Consider the following 16488-nt stretch of genomic DNA (forward strand, 5'->3'; position numbering starts at 1 on the left):
CAGAGCTGTTAGCCACCGGCTGCTTACTTTCACACTGTGGTCCACTGGCTAAGCTGTGCTACCTGTGCACCATTGCACTGCCACTGTATGAACCCATTTAACTCTTCATATGTACAAGCACTGGAATTTAATGCTGTTCACCCAGCCCCATATTCTGATGTTCAGCTCATTTTCCATGTTGGAATGACTGTGGTGTTAATGTGCCCCTGAAATCAATGTAACTTATCTGATTCACCAAGGAGACAGACATGAAAATGTTTTTAAACAAAACACTATGAAAGGAATTTTGGTGGGGCATTATCCTGTTTTGGGAGGTGGGGTGTAGCCAGACCCACTGGTTGAGCGGGTACACCAATCAGCCCCGGGCTAAAAGGTGTGTTTCTCTTCATGGAGGCGGGGTCAGAGAGATGAGAAGGAGACTAAACAAACCTGGCTGAAAAGCTGAAAAGTGAAAAGGCTGAAACTCTTGCTGTGCTTCAAGAATAATAAAGGAACGCAACCTTGGCTTACTTGAAGTGAATTGGAGAGGTGCTCAGGTGTGTAACGTGGAGCGCTAGTCCATATGAACAAAACAAAAATACAAGCCATTCAAATCTCTGACACGTTAAAAAGCCTTCATTTCATGTCATTTTCGTGTCACAAACAAACCTTCCTCAATCAGTACCACTCACAGGTGTTACATCATTCCATCAAACGGGGAAAGCCAATCAGATCACCACACAAGTAGCCTGGAGAACACTCCCATCTCCACTCCCATGTGACACAGAGAAGCTGTGCGATGCTGAAATGTAGTATGATGTGGCACATTGGCGCCCCCCACTGCCAATACAGGAGGACTGCAGCCTGCCAGTCCAGGCCAGGGGGGTTTGTCTGGGAGAGCTGCTATGCAGTAGTGGCTGTAGGCCCTGGGGAAGGGATGGGGACTCCAACTGCTAAAAGGTGCACATGCAGTGGGGTCCAAAAGTCTGAGACCACTGGTGAACATGCTTGTGTTTTATTATTCTTTTCTAATTTAATACAAACTTTTTCATTAAAGGCGGCACAGATGGTGCAGTGGGTAGCACTGCCAACCTCACAGCAAGGAGGTCCTGGGTTCGAATCCCCGTCGGCCGGGGCCTCTCTGTGCGGAGTTTGCATGTTCTGCATGAGTTGACCTGTCCAGGGTGTATTCCTGCCTTTCACCCAATGTATGCTGGGATAGGCTCCTGCCCCCCTGCGACCCTGTTCAGGATAAGTGGGTTAAGATAATGGATGGATGGACTTTTTAATTAATAATTATATAATCAGCATAACAATTTGTGTGAAAAGTTGAATCTTTGAAAAAATGACATTAATTTAAGAATTTCTCAGCTTATGCTTTAATGGCAAGGTGCACTCAAGCTGGCATGGACACATTTGAGCAAACATTTTTTTCCAAAGAGCATCTTGTGATGTTACTGAATGCTTGGCTTTTGTCAGTCTTCAAGTGCCCTCGTGAATGGGTTGGGTCCCTGCATTGTTGCATTGCTCCAGTGGAGGATTGTCTCCTGCTTCCTGCATTCCTCCAGGGGGATTGTCTCCAGCTTAATCTAATCAACTGTACATCACCCTGAATAAGAGCGTCTGCCAAATGCCATTAATGTAATGTAATGTTCAAGCAAAGCTTTTTAAAATCCTAAATCTTTCTGTTTATTTCCAGGATTACCTGAAAAAACCCACATTTGAATGTGCTCTCAGACTTTTAGACCCCACTGTATGCTCACTCCTTTGTAGCCTTAGATTGGCCTGAGTCTGTGCATCTGGTCAGGGGGTCAGGCCCTGTTCTGTCACTTTCTCTAAATCTACAGTCACTGGTCCATGAGGGCAGGATGCCTCTGTCTTATGATCAGTGATGAAATGTACAGATAGGTGCGGGATGTCAAGGCCTTGGGCAGGGGAGGGATGGGCTGGGCACTCTGGGAGTAATCAGCGGGACGCTGTACTTACAGACGGGTGCTTGCCAGTGTGGAGGGTAGTAATTGGTGGGTACATTCTAATGGGAGTGACCAAGGATTGTCTATAAAGATGGATGTATCATGAAGTTTTTTTTACAGTTCTCTTGGACTGCCCTTGAGAAGCTCTCCCTGTGTCCACTGGTGAATAAAGTGTCACTGATTGGACCTGCTGTGGTCATCTCATGTCTTGGGGTTCCTGAATCTGTTCCTGGGGAGTTGGTCACCCACATCATTACATTACATTACATTACATGACATGACATTACATTACATTAATGGCATTTGGCAGACGCTCTTATCCAGACCGACAAACTTTGCAGCCTACAATACATAAATGAAAAAGAAATGCAAAGCAATAAATTCCTGGCACCAGCAAAAAAATAAATAAAGAAATAAAAGAAATAACAAAAAAATAAGGTTGGCATTAAACAGTATCTTTTACATTGAAAAGCATCAAACCACTGTACAATAGAAATGTACAATGTATAACAAATAACAGTGGAATAGAATAATTCAATAATATCTACAGACAATAGAAATAGCTCATACCCATACAACAAACAGAGAAGAGGTAGTAGAATAGAGACTGTACAAGAACAGATCAAAGTCTAGGCCCTCAATGAGAACAGGATAAGTAGTGGCCTTTCATTTACATATCCAAACTGTGTCTCTTTATGAAAGGCATTAAGACAATTATATAATGACAGTTTTCATTGACATTTCTAATTGCATTTTTATGTTGGGCTAGATGGTCCTTTAGTCTCCGGTGTGTCCTACACAAAAAGCACCACATGGGCACTCGAGTCTAAATACTACAGGCGTAGTGGAACAGCTGGCGAAAGAGCGCATCTTATAGAAGGCGCCTCTGTGTGTGTCAGGGAAGGAATGAGTTTAGCTTCCGTTGGAGCAGTGGTTACAGGGTCCACATGGATATGTGCCGATGGGATTTGAGAGCCAGCGTACCCCTCACAGTGGGAGCGTGCTGAAAAGACAAACAAGCCGATTAGGGAAAACCAAAATCCAGCTAGGATCACTTTGGATACGGCTCCAACTTTGTTTGATTATGTTTTTTATTTTAGCTGCTTCCCTACTGTATTGAGTGACAAAATGAATTTGATCAGATTTGGGGATCCTCACGTGATTTTTTAAAAGATCCTTCCTTTCCAGAGATTTGTCTTTGTCCAGGTGGTGACTGGATTCATAGCCTCTTTGGTTGAACCTTGTGCACATTTCCTCCATTGAGAATATACTTCCTGTGCTGCGTTTGAATTGAATTTTGATTTTGTTATTTAAGTGAACTGTTTTTACTCAGAACCCGTGACAGAGAAGAGAAAATGTTTTGTTTGTCGAAAACACACTCTCTCTCTCGATGTGGAAACCAGAAAAGCAACATTTCTGCAGTGGAGTCACCTGGTGTGTGGAGGAATGGTTCAAGGAGGAAGACTTTAAATGAATACAGATCTAACTCCAAAGTAACTAATCAAGCAAAATCATGACCCCAGAGGTTATACATGTGAATAAAATTTCAAATTATTTTTGGTTGGAAGTATTTCACATATAACCTGAGATACAAGTTGAATATTTCCTCATGAATCTGCACTCTTTGCTCAGCCTGGCCTCAGGCCAACACCACACCTGCTGCAGCTGTGGGCAGAACCATGAAGTCACTGCCACTCACTCTGTCACGCAGTTTCAGAGAAATGAAACTTTACTCCGCCTCTTTCAGAGAAACTTAATTTAACTCTGTCAGAGAAACACAGATAAACTCCGTCTCTGTCAGTGTGAGCAGTGAAATGGCTGAGGCCAATATCTCGGTGGATCAGGACCAGTTCAGCTGTTCAATCTGTTTGGATCTACTGAAGGATCCGGTGGCTATTCCCTGTGGACACAGTTACTGTATGGGCTGTATTAAGGACTGCTGGGATCAGGATGATCATATTGGTGTCTACAGCTGTCCCCAGTGCAGACAGACCTTCACCCCAAGGCCTGTTCTGGGCAGAAACACCATGCTGGCTGAAGTGGTGGAGAAACTGAAGAAGACAGGACTCCAAGCTGCTCCTCCTGCTCACTGTTACGCTGGACCTGGAGACGTGGTGTGTGACATCTGTACTGGGAGAAAGCACAAAGCCATCAAGTCCTGTCTGGTGTGTCTGGCATCTTACTGTGAAATTCACCTCCAGACTCACTTTGAATCTCCTCCTCTTAAGAAACACAAACTGGTCAAAGCCACTGGAAACCTGCAGGAGAAGATCTGCTCTAATCACGACAAACTGCTGGAGGTTTTCTGTCGTAGCGATCAGCAGTGTATCTGTATGCTGTGTGTGATGGATGAACACAGAGGCCATGATACAGTCTCAGTGGTAGCAGAAAGGACTGAGAAACAGGTAAGGACTGGAGCTCTTCACTGGCAACCTAAACATACATTTTTATCATAAACCCAAAAATACTGAAAATATCTGAGCAGTGAAAATGAGAAATCAGCTGAATCATTACACTGCACTCCAACTGCATATGCCTTATTCATTAGTTGATTTTTTGTGTTTCCTTGTCTGTCAACTTTAAAAGAGGCGTTCATTTGTTGTATTTCCTGGAGTAGGTGCCCAGAATCAGGTGACCCCAGAAGTGCGCTTTATTGGCTGGTGTTAACGGCATTTATTATTTATTTATTTGTTATGGAAATTCTTTACCATTTAAAAAAGGAATTGTATAGTATTATCCACTAAAAAAATACACCTTATCAATACTTTTTAATAGTACACTCTCCAAACCACCCCCCTCCCCCTTCCAATTGGTTTTGTCTAAATCTATCCTCGGATCTTCCGACAATCCGAGTACAACCTGTCATGAAAAGCACCGCGTCGCCATCGCCAGTTCGAGAATAATATCACTATCATAAATATCAATATCATAAATTATGAAACCACGATTCAACAACAACACTTTTTATCTTATATATCGGTTAAAAAGGTAGGTAGGACTTTCCAGTTGCCACGTTCACGTTGTAATTTCATCATTAGCTACGACCCTCGGAACTCGCGAGCAAGGAAGCTAGTCTTAATTATCATTAAAACGACGTTATATCCGTCATGCACAACTTAAAAATATGTATTATATTAATTTCTGAAACAGGTAGTTAGGTTTCGCATAGTTTTGGTCTTGATTAGTCGGACCATTTTCTTTGTAGCCAGTTTTCTAAAAATGTGATGTTTAAAATGGTATTATTATTTGGGCATGTCGCAGTGTGTTTTCCCTGTTAAAACAAAAGTTTAAATCAATCAATCGATTTTGAATGGGAAATATGAACTCTGCTAGAATAGGCGAATACAGCTGTATCCAATGAAAGGCAAACTACTTCTCCCTGACCCTGTGTTTAAGGTAGGTTTGTATGTGTGCATGGTTTTGAATGTAATATAATACTGCGGTTTCTTTTCCTCTCAGTGTACTCAAAAACTCAAAACTTCAAACCGTAGTTCAGTAGTTGTACCTTATGTCTCATTTATAAAATATATGCCGTGTAACAAAATGATACAGAACATGAAAACAGGAGGTAGTTTGGAAACACCAAATTCAGGGGGCTTATGTATCAAGCATGTCAGAGTCGGACTGCTGATCGAGAATTGTATTACTTCTAATGAAAGGTAAAACAGGTCCCAGGCCAGCACAACTCTATGCTGACATTTTGGTTCAGGTCTAGGCTTTTAATTTGTGTTTGGGATCAACATGTCAGTCATTAATTTTGACCATCTGCTCTGCTGGTTGTTGACTGCATGGAATAATGTGTTTCAGTAGAATTGAAGCAGGTCCCATGTTCTGAACACAGTGTGTGATTATGGATGGTGGTGGTGTGGCAACATCAGGGTGGGAATAGTGTGTGTCTGTGAGGTGAGAATAATGTGTTTCAGTAGAATTGAAGCAGGTCCCATGTTATGAACATAGTGTGTGATTATGGATGGCGGTGGTGTGGCAACATCGGGGTGGGAATAGTGTGTGTCAGTGGGGTGAGAATAATGTGTTTCAGTAGAATTGAAGCAGGTCCCATGTTCTGAACATAGTGTGTGATTATGGATGGTGGTGTTGTGGCAACATCGGGGTGGGAATAGTGTGTGTCGGTGGGGTGATTACCCTCTGTTGGGCCGAGGCCCAAAATGTACTGCCCTGATTCCTTAGGGCTTGCTGGAGTGTCTTCACCAGTGTTTTTAAACCTGGATTGTGTGTGTTTCTTCACAGAAGCAGCTGGGGGTGACACAGAGTAAGTTCCAGCAGAGAATCCAGGAGAGAGAGAAGGAGCTGCCGGATCTGAGACAGGCTGTGCAGTCACTCAAGGTGGGTACTGACCAGAGGAGAAGACAACAGCTGGCTGCTGGAAGAGCCATTTCAGGGCTCAGTCAGGGCTCTCCTCCAGTCAGCCAGCGAGGAGCCCAGTGTTGGGCCACTTTCCAGCCCTGTGGGGCTCAATGCCACTGAGCCACACTGTGGGGAACAGGCTGTCTGGGGTCCCAGTAAGAGCTGAGTGAAAGGCCTAGTTAAAATGTACAACCCTCCTCCTTCTGTTTCTCCTAACAGCGCTCTGCACAGACAGCAGTGGAGGACAGTGAGAGGATCTTTACTGAGCTGATCCGCTCCATTGAGAGAAGGCGCTCTGAGGTGAAAGAGCTGATCAGAGATCAGGAGAAGGCTGAAGTGAGTCGGGCTGAAGGACTCCTGGAGCGACTGGAGCAGGAGATTGCTGAGCTGAGGAGGAGAGAGGCTGAGCTGGAGCAGCTTTCACACACAGAGGATCACATCCATTTCCTCCAGGTAACATCACTGGCTCTCTGACAGTCTGCACTGTGTACACTGTACATACATGGTGAGGTGTGTTCCTCTTTTACAAAGATCTGCTCCTGGTATCTGCACAGGAATCTGTGTTCACTGTCTGTCTCTTTCTGTCTGTCTGTCTGCAGAGCTGTCAGTCCCTCTGTGCCCCTCCTGGACCTGGAGACTTACCCAGCATCCCTGTCAGTCCAAACGTCTCTTTTGAGGCTGTGAGGAAATCTGTCTCTGAACTGAAAGAGCGACTGGAGGATGTTTTCAAGGCGGAGTTAGTCAAAGTTTCTGGAAGAGGTTGGTGGACAAACCCTGCTGCAGAAAGTGTGTTTAGTCACTGCACACAACACAGTGGTGAGGTGATCTGCCTAAGATTCACTCTTACAACATGAAAGGAACTTACACACATTATATATCATTAACCATGGTGCGGTATTTGGGTCTGTTTTCAATGTTTATTAAAATAAAAATGATACATTGGTATCACCTGGTCCCACACTGTTGTGGGATGGCATTCCACTCCTCAACCAGGATGTGTTGCAAGTCACCCAACGTGGTTGTGTTGGTCACTCTAGCACGAACTGCATGCCCCAGCTGATCCCACAAGTGTTCAGTTGGGTTGAGGTCAGGGCTGTTGGCAGGCCACTCCATTCTCTCTACTCCCAAATTCTGGAGGTAGTCTCTGATGAACCCCGCTCTGTGGGGGCGAGCGTTGTCATCTTGGAGGATGGAGCTCGGTCCCAGACTGTGGAGATATGGGATTGCCACTGGTTGCAGAATCTCATCTCGATATCTCTCTGCATTGAGATTGCCTCCAATGATGACAAGCCTGGTTTTTCCAGTGATGGAGATGCCGCCCCACACCATCACACTGCCTCCACCAAAAGGTGTTCCTCTATCGGTGCAGCAATCAGCATAGCGTTCTCCCCGTCTTCTCCACACTTTGACCCTACGATCCAACTTCCGTAGGCAGAATCTGGCCTCATGGCTGAACATAGCGTTCCTCCCCATGTTCAGGTTCCAGTGCAGGTGTTGCTGACACCAGTGCAAACGGGCCTGACGGTGAAGGGCAGTCATGGCAGGCCTCCTGGCAGCCCTATGAGCCGGAGATTGGCTGCGTACAGTCTGTTCCGGATTGTCTGGGCCGAAAGCCGTGTGCCATATCGTCCTGCAAACCTTGACTGCAAATCTGTAGAAGACAGCCTACGGTTCCTAAGTGCTGAAAGGGTGAGGAACCGGTCTTCTTGGGACGCCCACTTCACGGTCTGTCTCTGACATCGCCCATTTCATGAGATTTGGTACATTTGACATGAGCGCAACCCACATACTCAGCTGTGCTGCTCATCCCACAAATGCATGTTCCTTACAAATGGGGCACCATTTAAAAGGGAAATAAACAGGCTTTCCAACGGAATAAAATGTGTTGCCAAGAAGCATTGTTACAACAGAGAAATAATCTACCATACACAAATTTCCGAACTTTTTGTTTGGTGTTTATTATTAATGAGAGTGGTGAGTGACATTTCAGTCTGTCTCACAGGTTATATATTATTAATGAGAGGGGTGAGTGACATTTCAGTCTGTCTCACAGGTTATATATTATTAATGAGAGGGATGAGTGATATTTCAGTCTGTCTCACAGGTTATATATTATTAATGAGAGGGGTGAGTGACATTTCAGTCTGTCTCACAGGTTATATATTATTAATGAGAGGGGTGAGTGACATTTCAGTCTGTCTCACAGGTTATATATTATTAATGAGAGGGGTGTGTGACATTTCAGTCTGTCTCACAGGTTATATATTATTAATGAGAGGGGTGAGTGACATTTCAGTCTGTCTCACAGGTTATATATTATTAATGAGAGGGGTGAGTGACATTTCAGTCTGTATCACAGGTTATATATTCCTTGGTCCTGGAACGAGCTTCAGGCCAAGCTCAAACTTGATTCTCTTATTTCATTAAACGATTTTAATTTGAGAATAATGCATGTTCTCATGTTAAGATGCTACTGCTTTAAGTTGGACGGATATGTTTAATTCACTGTTTCCCTGTGTTATGTTCTGTCATATTGTATGTATTGTAATGCACTTTGTTCTGTATATACCTAAATAATTCTGTATATTATTGTAAAGGATCCGTGATTGTGATTCTGTAATCTTATGCTGCTGTTTGACCCTGTCTTGGCTCGGTCTCATTTGTAAAAGAGGTTTTAATCTCAATGTGACTTCCTAGTCACATAAAGGTTTATATATTACAGTGTGGAGGGACATTTCAAGTGCTCACAAGCTCCAGATGATCCAGAATATCACAGAGGTGTTCAGTGTGAATAGGGATGAAATCTATAAAAGTACCCAGTATGTTAGGGGCAGTTCTTCTGGCTAGGGCATAACCCTAAATGTTTTCAATGTTGTTTAATCTTGAGAGAACAAAATACAGTATGACCAGTATGTCTTTGTTTACTAGGATGCAAGATACTGCATAGAGATGAGAGGAGAGAACACAAGTCAAATTCCTCAGTAGTTTTATGATGAAACCATCCTGTCTCCTCTCTCTGCTCTGTTTTAGTGTAACATTTGAGACCCATTCTGATACTGTATTCTGGGTGACATCAGTTGTCATTTACTTGCAGATTGAAACAAGCATTCAATTTCTCTAGGATCTCAGAAAAAGGTTCATCTTTTTATCTTGTGATCTCTCTCTCCACAGTGGAAGAAGTCTCTGTTCTAGAGCCCCAGACCAGACAGGACTTCTTACAATGTGAGTCTGTAATTAAGCCTTAAAGAGAGGAAGGGAGGGGAGAGGGAGGTAGGGAGAGAGGGGGAGGGGGGAGGGAGGGAGGAAGAGGGGGAGAGAGGGGGAGGGGGGAGGGAGGGAGGAAGAGGGGGAGAGAGGGGGAGGGAGGGAGGAAGAGGGGGAGAGAGGGGGAGGGGGGAGGGAGGGAGGAAGGGGAGGGGGGAGGGGGGAGGGGGGAGGGAGGGAGGAAGAGGAGGTGATGGAGGGAGGGGAGAGTGAGGTAGGGAGGGGAGAGTGAGAGAGAGGGAGGGAGAGGGTGGAGGGGGGAGAGGGAGGGGGAGGGAAGGGGAGGGGAGGGGAGAGGAAAGGGGGAGGGAGGAAGAGGAGAGGGTTGGAGGGAGGGAGAGAGGGGGACGGAGAGAGGGGGGGAGGGGGGAGTGAGGAAGAGTAGGAGATAGAGGGAGGGAGAGAGGAAGGGGAGAGGGATGGAGGGAAGAAGAGGAGATGGAGGGAGGGTGGGAGGGGAGAGGAGATGGAGGGAGGGTGGGAGGGGAGGGGAGGGGAGAGGAGAGAGGGAGGGGGGAGGGAGGGGAGAGGAGAGAGGGAGGGCGGGATAGGAGGGCAGAGAGAGAGAGAGGGAGGGGAGAGGGAGGGGAGAGGGAGAGAGAGGAATGGAGGGGAGAGAGGGAGAGGGAGAGGATGGGGAGAGGGAGAGAGAGAGGAATGGAGGGGAGAGAGGGAGAGGGAGAGATAGGGAGGGGAGAGGGAGAGATAGGGAGGGGAGAGGGAGGTAGGGAGGGGAGAGGGAGGTAGGGAGGGGGGGAGGGGAGAGGAGAGAAAGGGAGGGGAGAGAGAGGGAGCGGAGAGATGGGGAGAGGAGGAGAGGGGGAGAGGGAGAGGAATGGGGAGAGGGATGGAGAGAAAGAGGGAGGGGAGAGGGGGAGAGGGAGGGAGGGAGGGGGAGGGAGGGAGAGGAGAAGGAGGGAGAGAAAGAGGGAGGGGAGAGGGAGAGGGATGGGGAGAGGGAGGGAGAGAGAGAAAGAGGGAGAGGGATGGGGAGAGGGAGGGAGAGAAAGAGGGAGGGGAGAGGGAGAGGGAGGGAGAGAAAGAGGGAGGGGAGAGGGAGGGAGGGAGGGAGGAGGAGGAGAGAGGGAGAGAGGGAGAGGGGAAGGGAGGGGAGAGGGGGAGGGGGAGGGGGAGGGAGGGAGGGAGGGAGGGAGGGGAGAGGGCGGAGAGGGAGGGGAGGGGAGGGGAGAGGGAGGGGAGAGGAAGGGAGGGGAGAGAGAGAGAGGGAGGGAGAGGGAGTGAGGGAGGGAGGGAGGGGAGAGGAGGAGAGGGAGAGAGGCAGGGAGAGGGAGGAGAGGGAGAGAGGGGGAGAGGGAGAGGAAGGGAGGGGAGAGTGGAGAGGGAGAGGAGGAGATGGGGATGGGGCGAGGGAGGGGAGGGAGAGGGAGAGGAGAGGGAGGGAGGGAGAGACGGAGGGGAGGGGGAGGGGGAGTGGGAGAGGGAGAGGTAGGGGAGGGGGAGTGGGGGAGAGAGAGGGAGGGAGAGAGAGGGAGGGGGGAGGGTGGTCGAGGGAGGGAGAGAGAAAGAGAGGGAGGGGAGAGGGGGAGAGGGAAGGGAGAGAAAGAGGGAGAGGGGGAGAGGGAGGGGAGAGAAAGAGGGAGAGGGGGAGAGGGAGGGGAGAGAAATAGGGAGAGGGGGAGAGGGAGGGAGAGAGAGAGGGAGGGGGGAGGAGGAGGAGGAGAGAGAGGGAGGGGAGAGGGGGAGGGAGGGAGGGAGGCAGGGAGGGAGAGGGAGGGGGAGAGGGAGGGGAGGGGGAGAGGGAGTGGAGGGGGAGATGGAGAGAGGGAGGGCAGAGGAAGGGAGGGGGAGATGGAGAGAGGGAGGGGAGAGAGAGGGAGGGGAGATGGAGGGGAGGAGGGGAGGGGGGGAGGGGAGAGGGAGGGGAGGGGGAGATGGAGAGAGAGAGATGGAGGGGAGGGGGGGAGGGGAGAGGGAGGGGAGGGGGAGATGGAGAGATAGAGAGACGGAGGGGAGAGGAAGGGAGGGGGAGAGAGGGAGGCGAGAGGGAGAGACGGAGGGGAGGGGGAGAGGGAGGAAGGGAGGGAAGAAGGCGGAGAGGGGGAGAGGGAGGTAGGGAAGGGAGAGGGAGGTAGGGATTGGAGAGGGAGGGAGAGAGAGGGAGATGGAGGGTTGAGGGAGAGAGTGAGGTAGGGAGAGGGGGACGGAGGGAAGGGAGAGGGGGACGGAGGGAAGGGAGAGGGGGATGGAGGGAGGGAGGGGAGAGATGGATGGAGGGAGGGAGGGGAGAGATGGATGGAGGGAGAGGAGGGGAGAGAGTGGGACGGAGGGGGGAGAGGGGGAAAGGGAGTGGAGAGGGGGAGAGGGAGGTAGGGAGGGGAGAGGGAGGGAGAGAGGGAGAAGGATGGGGAGAGGGAGGGAGAGAAAGAGGGAGAGGGGGAGAGGGAGGGAGAGGAGAGGGAGATGGAGGAAGAGAAAGAGGGAGGGGAGAGGGAGAGGAATGGGGAGAGGGATGGGGAGAGGGAGAGAATGAGGGAGGGGAGAGGGAGAGGGAGAGGGAGGGAGGGAGAGGGAGGGAGTGAGGGAGGGGGCAGAGAGGGAGGGAGAGGGAGGGAGTGAGGGGGGAGAGAGGGAGGGAGAGGAGAGGGGGAGGGAGGGGGAGAGGGAGGGGAGGGAGGGGGATGGGGAGAGGGAGGGAGGGAGAGAAAGGGATGGGAGGGGAGAGGGGGAGGGGAGGGGGAGGGAGAGAGGGAGGGAGGAGAGAGAGAGAGAGAGAGGGAGTGAGGGAGGGGAGGGTAGGGAGGAGGAGAGGGGGAGGGGTGAGGGGGAGAGGGAGAGGGCGGAGAGGAGGAGAGGGGGATGGGGAGAGGGAGGGGAGGGAGAGGAGAGGGAGGGAGGGAGGGGGAGAGAGAGGGAGGGAGAGACGGAGGGGAGGGGGAGGGGGAGTGGGAGAGGTAGGGGAGGGGGAGTGGGGGAGAGAGAGGGAGGGAGAGAGAGAGGGAGGGGGGAGGGTGGTCGAGGGGGGAGAGGGAGGGGAGAGAAAGAGGGAGAGAGGGAGAGGGGGAGAGGGAGGGAAGAGAGAGAGAGAGGGAGGGGAGAGAGAGGGGGGAGAGGGAGGGGAGAGAGAGAGGGAGAGAGGGAGGGGGAGAGAGGGGGAGAGGGAGGGGAGGGAGGGGGATGGGGAGAGGGAGGGAGGGAGGGAGAGAAAGGGAGGGGAGGGGAGAGGGGGAGGGGGAGGGAGAGAGGGAGGGAGGAGAGAGAGAGAGAGAGAGGGAGGGAGGGAGAGGGAGTGAGGGAGGGTAGGGAGGAGGAGAGGGAGAGAGGGGGAGAGGGAGAGAGGGAGAGGGGGAGAGGGGGAGAGGGAGAGGGAGGGGAGGGAGAGGAGAGGAGAGGGAGGGAGGGGAGAGAGAGGGAGGGAGAGACGGAGGGGAGGGGGAGGGGGAGTGGGAGAGGTAGGGGAGGGGGAGTGGGGGAGAGAGAGGGAGAGAGAGAGAGAGGGAGGGGGGAGGGTGGTCGAGGGGGGAGAGAAAGAGAGGGAGGGGAGAGAAAGAGGGAGAGGGGGAGAGGGAGGGAGAGAGGGAGAGGAGAGGGAGGGAGGGGAGAGAGGGAGGGAGAGAGGGAGGGAGGGGAGAGAGGGAGGGAGAGACGGAGGGGAGAGAGGGAGGGAGAGACGGAGGGGAGGGGGAGGGGGAGTGGGAGAGGTAGGGGAGGGGGAGTGGGGGAGAGAGAGGGAGGGGGGAGGGTGGTCGAGGGGGGAGAGGGAGGGGAGAGGGAGGGAGAGAGAGAGAAAGAGAGGGAGGGGAGAGGGGAGAGGGGGAGAGGGAGGGGAGAGAAAGAGGGAGAGGGGGAGAGGGAGGGAGAGACGGAGGGGAGGGGGAGGGGAGAGAGGGAGGGAGAGACGGAGGGGAGGGGGAGGGGGAGTGGGAGAGGTAGGGGAGCGGGAGTGGGGGAGAGAGAGGGAGGGAGAGAGAGAGGGAGGGGGGAGGGTGGTCGAGGGGGGAGAGGGAGGGGAGAGGGAGGGAGAGAGAGAGAAAGAGAGGGAGGGGAGAGGGGGAGAGGGAGGGGAGAGAGAGAGAGAGGGAGGGGGGAGAGGGAGTGGAGAGAGGGAGGGGAGAGAGAGAGGGGGGAGAGGGAGGGGAGAGAGAGAGAGAGAGAGAGAGGGAGGGGGGAGAGAGGGAGGGGGGAGGGGGAGAGGGAGAGAGGGAGGGGGCAGAGAGGGAGAGGGGGAGGGGGCAGGGGGGAGAGAGGGAGGGGAGAGGAGAGGGAGAGAGGGAGGGAGGAGAGAGAGAGCGAGGGAGGGAGGGAGGGAGAGCAAGAGGGAGAGGGGGAGAGAGGGAGGAAGGGAGAGGAGAGGGAGAGGGGGCGGGAGGGAGTGGAGAGGGGGGAGGGGGGAGAGGGGGATGAAGGGGAGAGGTTGAAAATCCAATACAAGGGTAAAAATCAGTAAAAAGTAACTTTCAGAAGACACAAGCAAGTTTAAAAAGCTTTTAAACATCTTAAAAATGAGAACAATAAAGAAAATATGAGATTTAAACACATAAAATATGAAAGATGTGTAAAATATGTATGATGTGTGAAATATGTGAGTGGAGCTCTCCTCTCTTCTCCTCCATCAGATGGCTGTCAGCTCACACTGGACCCCAACACAGCGCACAGAAAGCTCCGTCTGTCTGAGGGGAACAGAGAGGTGACCTGTGTGAGAGAGATCCGGTTATATCCTGATCATCCAGAGAGATTTGAGCTCTGGCCCCAAGTGTTGTGCAGAGAGGGTGTGTCTGGACGCTGTTACTGGGAGGCTGAGTGGAGTGGGCAGGATGGGGTTTATATAGCAGTGTCATATAAAGAGATCAGCAGGAAAGGGGAGGGTAATGACTGTATAATGGGACGTAATAACAAGTCCTGGAGTTTGTTCTGCTCTCCCTCCAGTTACTCTTTCATTCACAATAATGTTGACACTAAAATCCCTGGTCCCTCCTCCTCCAGAATAGGAGTGTACCTGGATCACAGGGCAGGAACTCTGTCCTTCTACAGCGTCTCTGACACAATGACCCTCCTGCACAGAGTCCAGACCACATTCACTCAGCCCCTCTATCCTGGGTTTGGGTTTGGGTTTTATTATAGATCCTCTGTAAAACTGTGATCTGGGATGAGGCAGAGAGGGGAGGGAAGATCAAAGAGAGGGAAACATCCTGAAAATACTGAGAGAGAGAGAGAGAGAGAGAGCGAGAGAGAGAGAGAGAGAGAGAGTAAAATAGGTGAACAGAAAATTCTTTTTTTTATTTTTTATAAGTGCCTTCAGGGCACATCTCAATAGTCCAGAACAAAAAATTTGTCTTTTTTCAAAAAGAGGAATAAAATTAAGCGGCCAAAAAATTAGGAACACCGGAAAGAAAAGAAAAAATGTAAATAACAGAAATGTGGAATAAAAAATAACAGAAATGTGGAATAAAAAATAGGCAGAAATGTGGAATAAAAAATAACAGAAATGTGGAATAAAAAATAGCAGAAATGTGGAATAAAAAATAACAGAAATGTGGAATAAAAAATAGCAGAAATGTGGAATAAAAAATAGCAGAAATGTGGAATAAAAAATAACAGAAATGTGGAATAAAAAATAGCAGAAATGTGGAATAAAAAATAACAGAAATGTGGAATAAAGAATAACAGAAATATGGAATAAAAAATAACAGAAATGTGGAATTCACGTGACCGCGTTGGTCCGCCGTTATCAGTGCCTGGGCCGTCCAATCCGCTCCTTTCCCTCAGAAGTCCCCCTTCTCCGCCTTGTCCCCGATCGGGCCTCCACACCATGGTAACCAGGTCTTATGGGTTCTGTTCTGTACATCGTGTGGGAAATGTTGGGCTGATGCCAATAAAGCCATTTGAATTTGAATTTGAATTTGAATTTGAGAGAGGGAGAGATGGGGAGAGGGAGAAAGAGGGAGGGGGGATAGAGAGGAGGGATAGAGAGAGAAAGATATATACATGCTTATATGGGGAAGGGTTGTTGTTGTTTACTATGTGTGTGTTATGCTGGGGGGGTTGTTGTTGTTTTGACTGTAATGTTGTTATTGTCAATGCTTTAATACACAATTCACTTCTCAGGCAAATAAAGCACATTTGAATCTGAGAAAGAGGGAGGGGAGGGGAAATTAATTAATCCTGAATTAAATTTTCATACAATGAAAAACTACATCCTGAATTATTTATTTAGGGAGGGAGAGAGGGGGGGAGTGGGAGGGGAGAGGGGGGGGAGTGGGAGGGGAGAGGGGGGGGAGTGGGAGGGGGAGAGGGAGGGGAGTGGGAGGGGGAGAGGGAGGGGAGAGGGGGAGAGGGGGGGGGAGGAGAGAGGGAGGGAGGTAGGGGAGGGAGAGGGGGGAGGGAGAGGGCGAGGGAGAGAGGGAGGAGAGAGGGAGGGAGGCAGAGAGAGGGGAGGGGGGGAGAGAGAGGGAGGGAGGGAAGAGAGTGGGGGAGGGGAGAGGGGGAGGGAGAGAGACAGTGGGAGGGAAAGTGGGAGGGAAAGAGTGAGGGGGAGGGGAGAGTGGGAGGGAGAGAGACAGTGGGAGGGAAAGTGGGAGGGAAAGAGTGAGGGGGAGGGGAGAGTGGGAGGGAGAGAGAGACAGTGGGAGGGAAAGGGAGGGGGAGAGGGAGGGAGGCAGAGGGAGGGGGAGGGGAGGGGGAGGGGGGGAGAGGGAGGGAGATGGGGAGAGGGGGAGGGAGAGAGACAGTGGGAGGGAAAGAGGAGGGGAGAGGGGGAGGAGAGAGAGACAGTGGGAGGGAAAAAGGGAGAGAGAGAGGGAGGGAGGCAGGGAGGGAGAGAAAGCGGAAGGGAGAGAAGGAGGGGAGAGGAGGAGGGAGGGAGAGGGAGGAGAGGGGGAGGGGGAAAGGAGGAGGGGGAAAGAGAGAGGGAGGAAGAGGGAGAAAGGGAGGCGAGAGAGAGGGAGGGGGA

The 16488-nt window shown here is 50.8% G+C and overlaps 1 protein-coding gene across 3 annotated transcripts; it reads left to right on the plus strand.

Annotated features, from left to right (window-relative positions):
• The first annotated feature begins 3714 nt into the window (after nt 1-3714).
• Nucleotides 3715-15240, plus strand: LOC133138107 (tripartite motif-containing protein 16-like). Of its 3 annotated transcripts, none has more exons than XM_061256569.1 (6): nt 3715-4357; nt 6201-6296; nt 6537-6770; nt 6917-7076; nt 9489-9539; nt 14156-15240. In XM_061256569.1, exons 1-6 carry the CDS (start codon nt 3767-3769, stop codon nt 14677-14679), a joined length of 1656 nt encoding a protein of 551 aa, XP_061112553.1. In that variant the 5' UTR covers nt 3715-3766; the 3' UTR covers nt 14680-15240. The 3 variants fall into 3 exon arrangements, with proteins under 3 accessions (XP_061112553.1, XP_061112555.1, XP_061112554.1); XM_061256571.1 differs by lacking the exon at nt 14156-15240 and adding an exon at nt 7797-8006 and having other exon boundaries at nt 9489-9538; XM_061256570.1 differs by lacking the exon at nt 14156-15240 and having other exon boundaries at nt 7797-9563.
• The last annotated feature ends 1248 nt before the right edge of the window (nt 15241-16488 follow it).

Source organism: Conger conger, chromosome 10 (genome assembly GCF_963514075.1).
Source record: "Conger conger chromosome 10, fConCon1.1, whole genome shotgun sequence".
NCBI lineage: Eukaryota > Metazoa > Chordata > Actinopteri > Anguilliformes > Congridae > Conger > Conger conger.

What these genes read in the sequence shown, in the direction of transcription:
- LOC133138107 (XM_061256569.1), top strand. Translation starts at nt 3,767, where the DNA reads ATGGCTGAGGCCAATATCTCGGTGGATCAGGACCAGTTCAGCTGTTCA. An exon ending in ATCACATCCATTTCCTCCAG is followed by an intron (nt 6,771 to 6,916) that starts GTAACATCACTG and finishes GTCTGTCTGCAG; the next exon opens with AGCTGTCAGTCCCTCTGTGC. An exon ending in CAGACAGGACTTCTTACAAT is followed by an intron (nt 9,540 to 14,155) that starts GTGAGTCTGTAA and finishes CTCCTCCATCAG; the next exon opens with ATGGCTGTCAGCTCACACTG.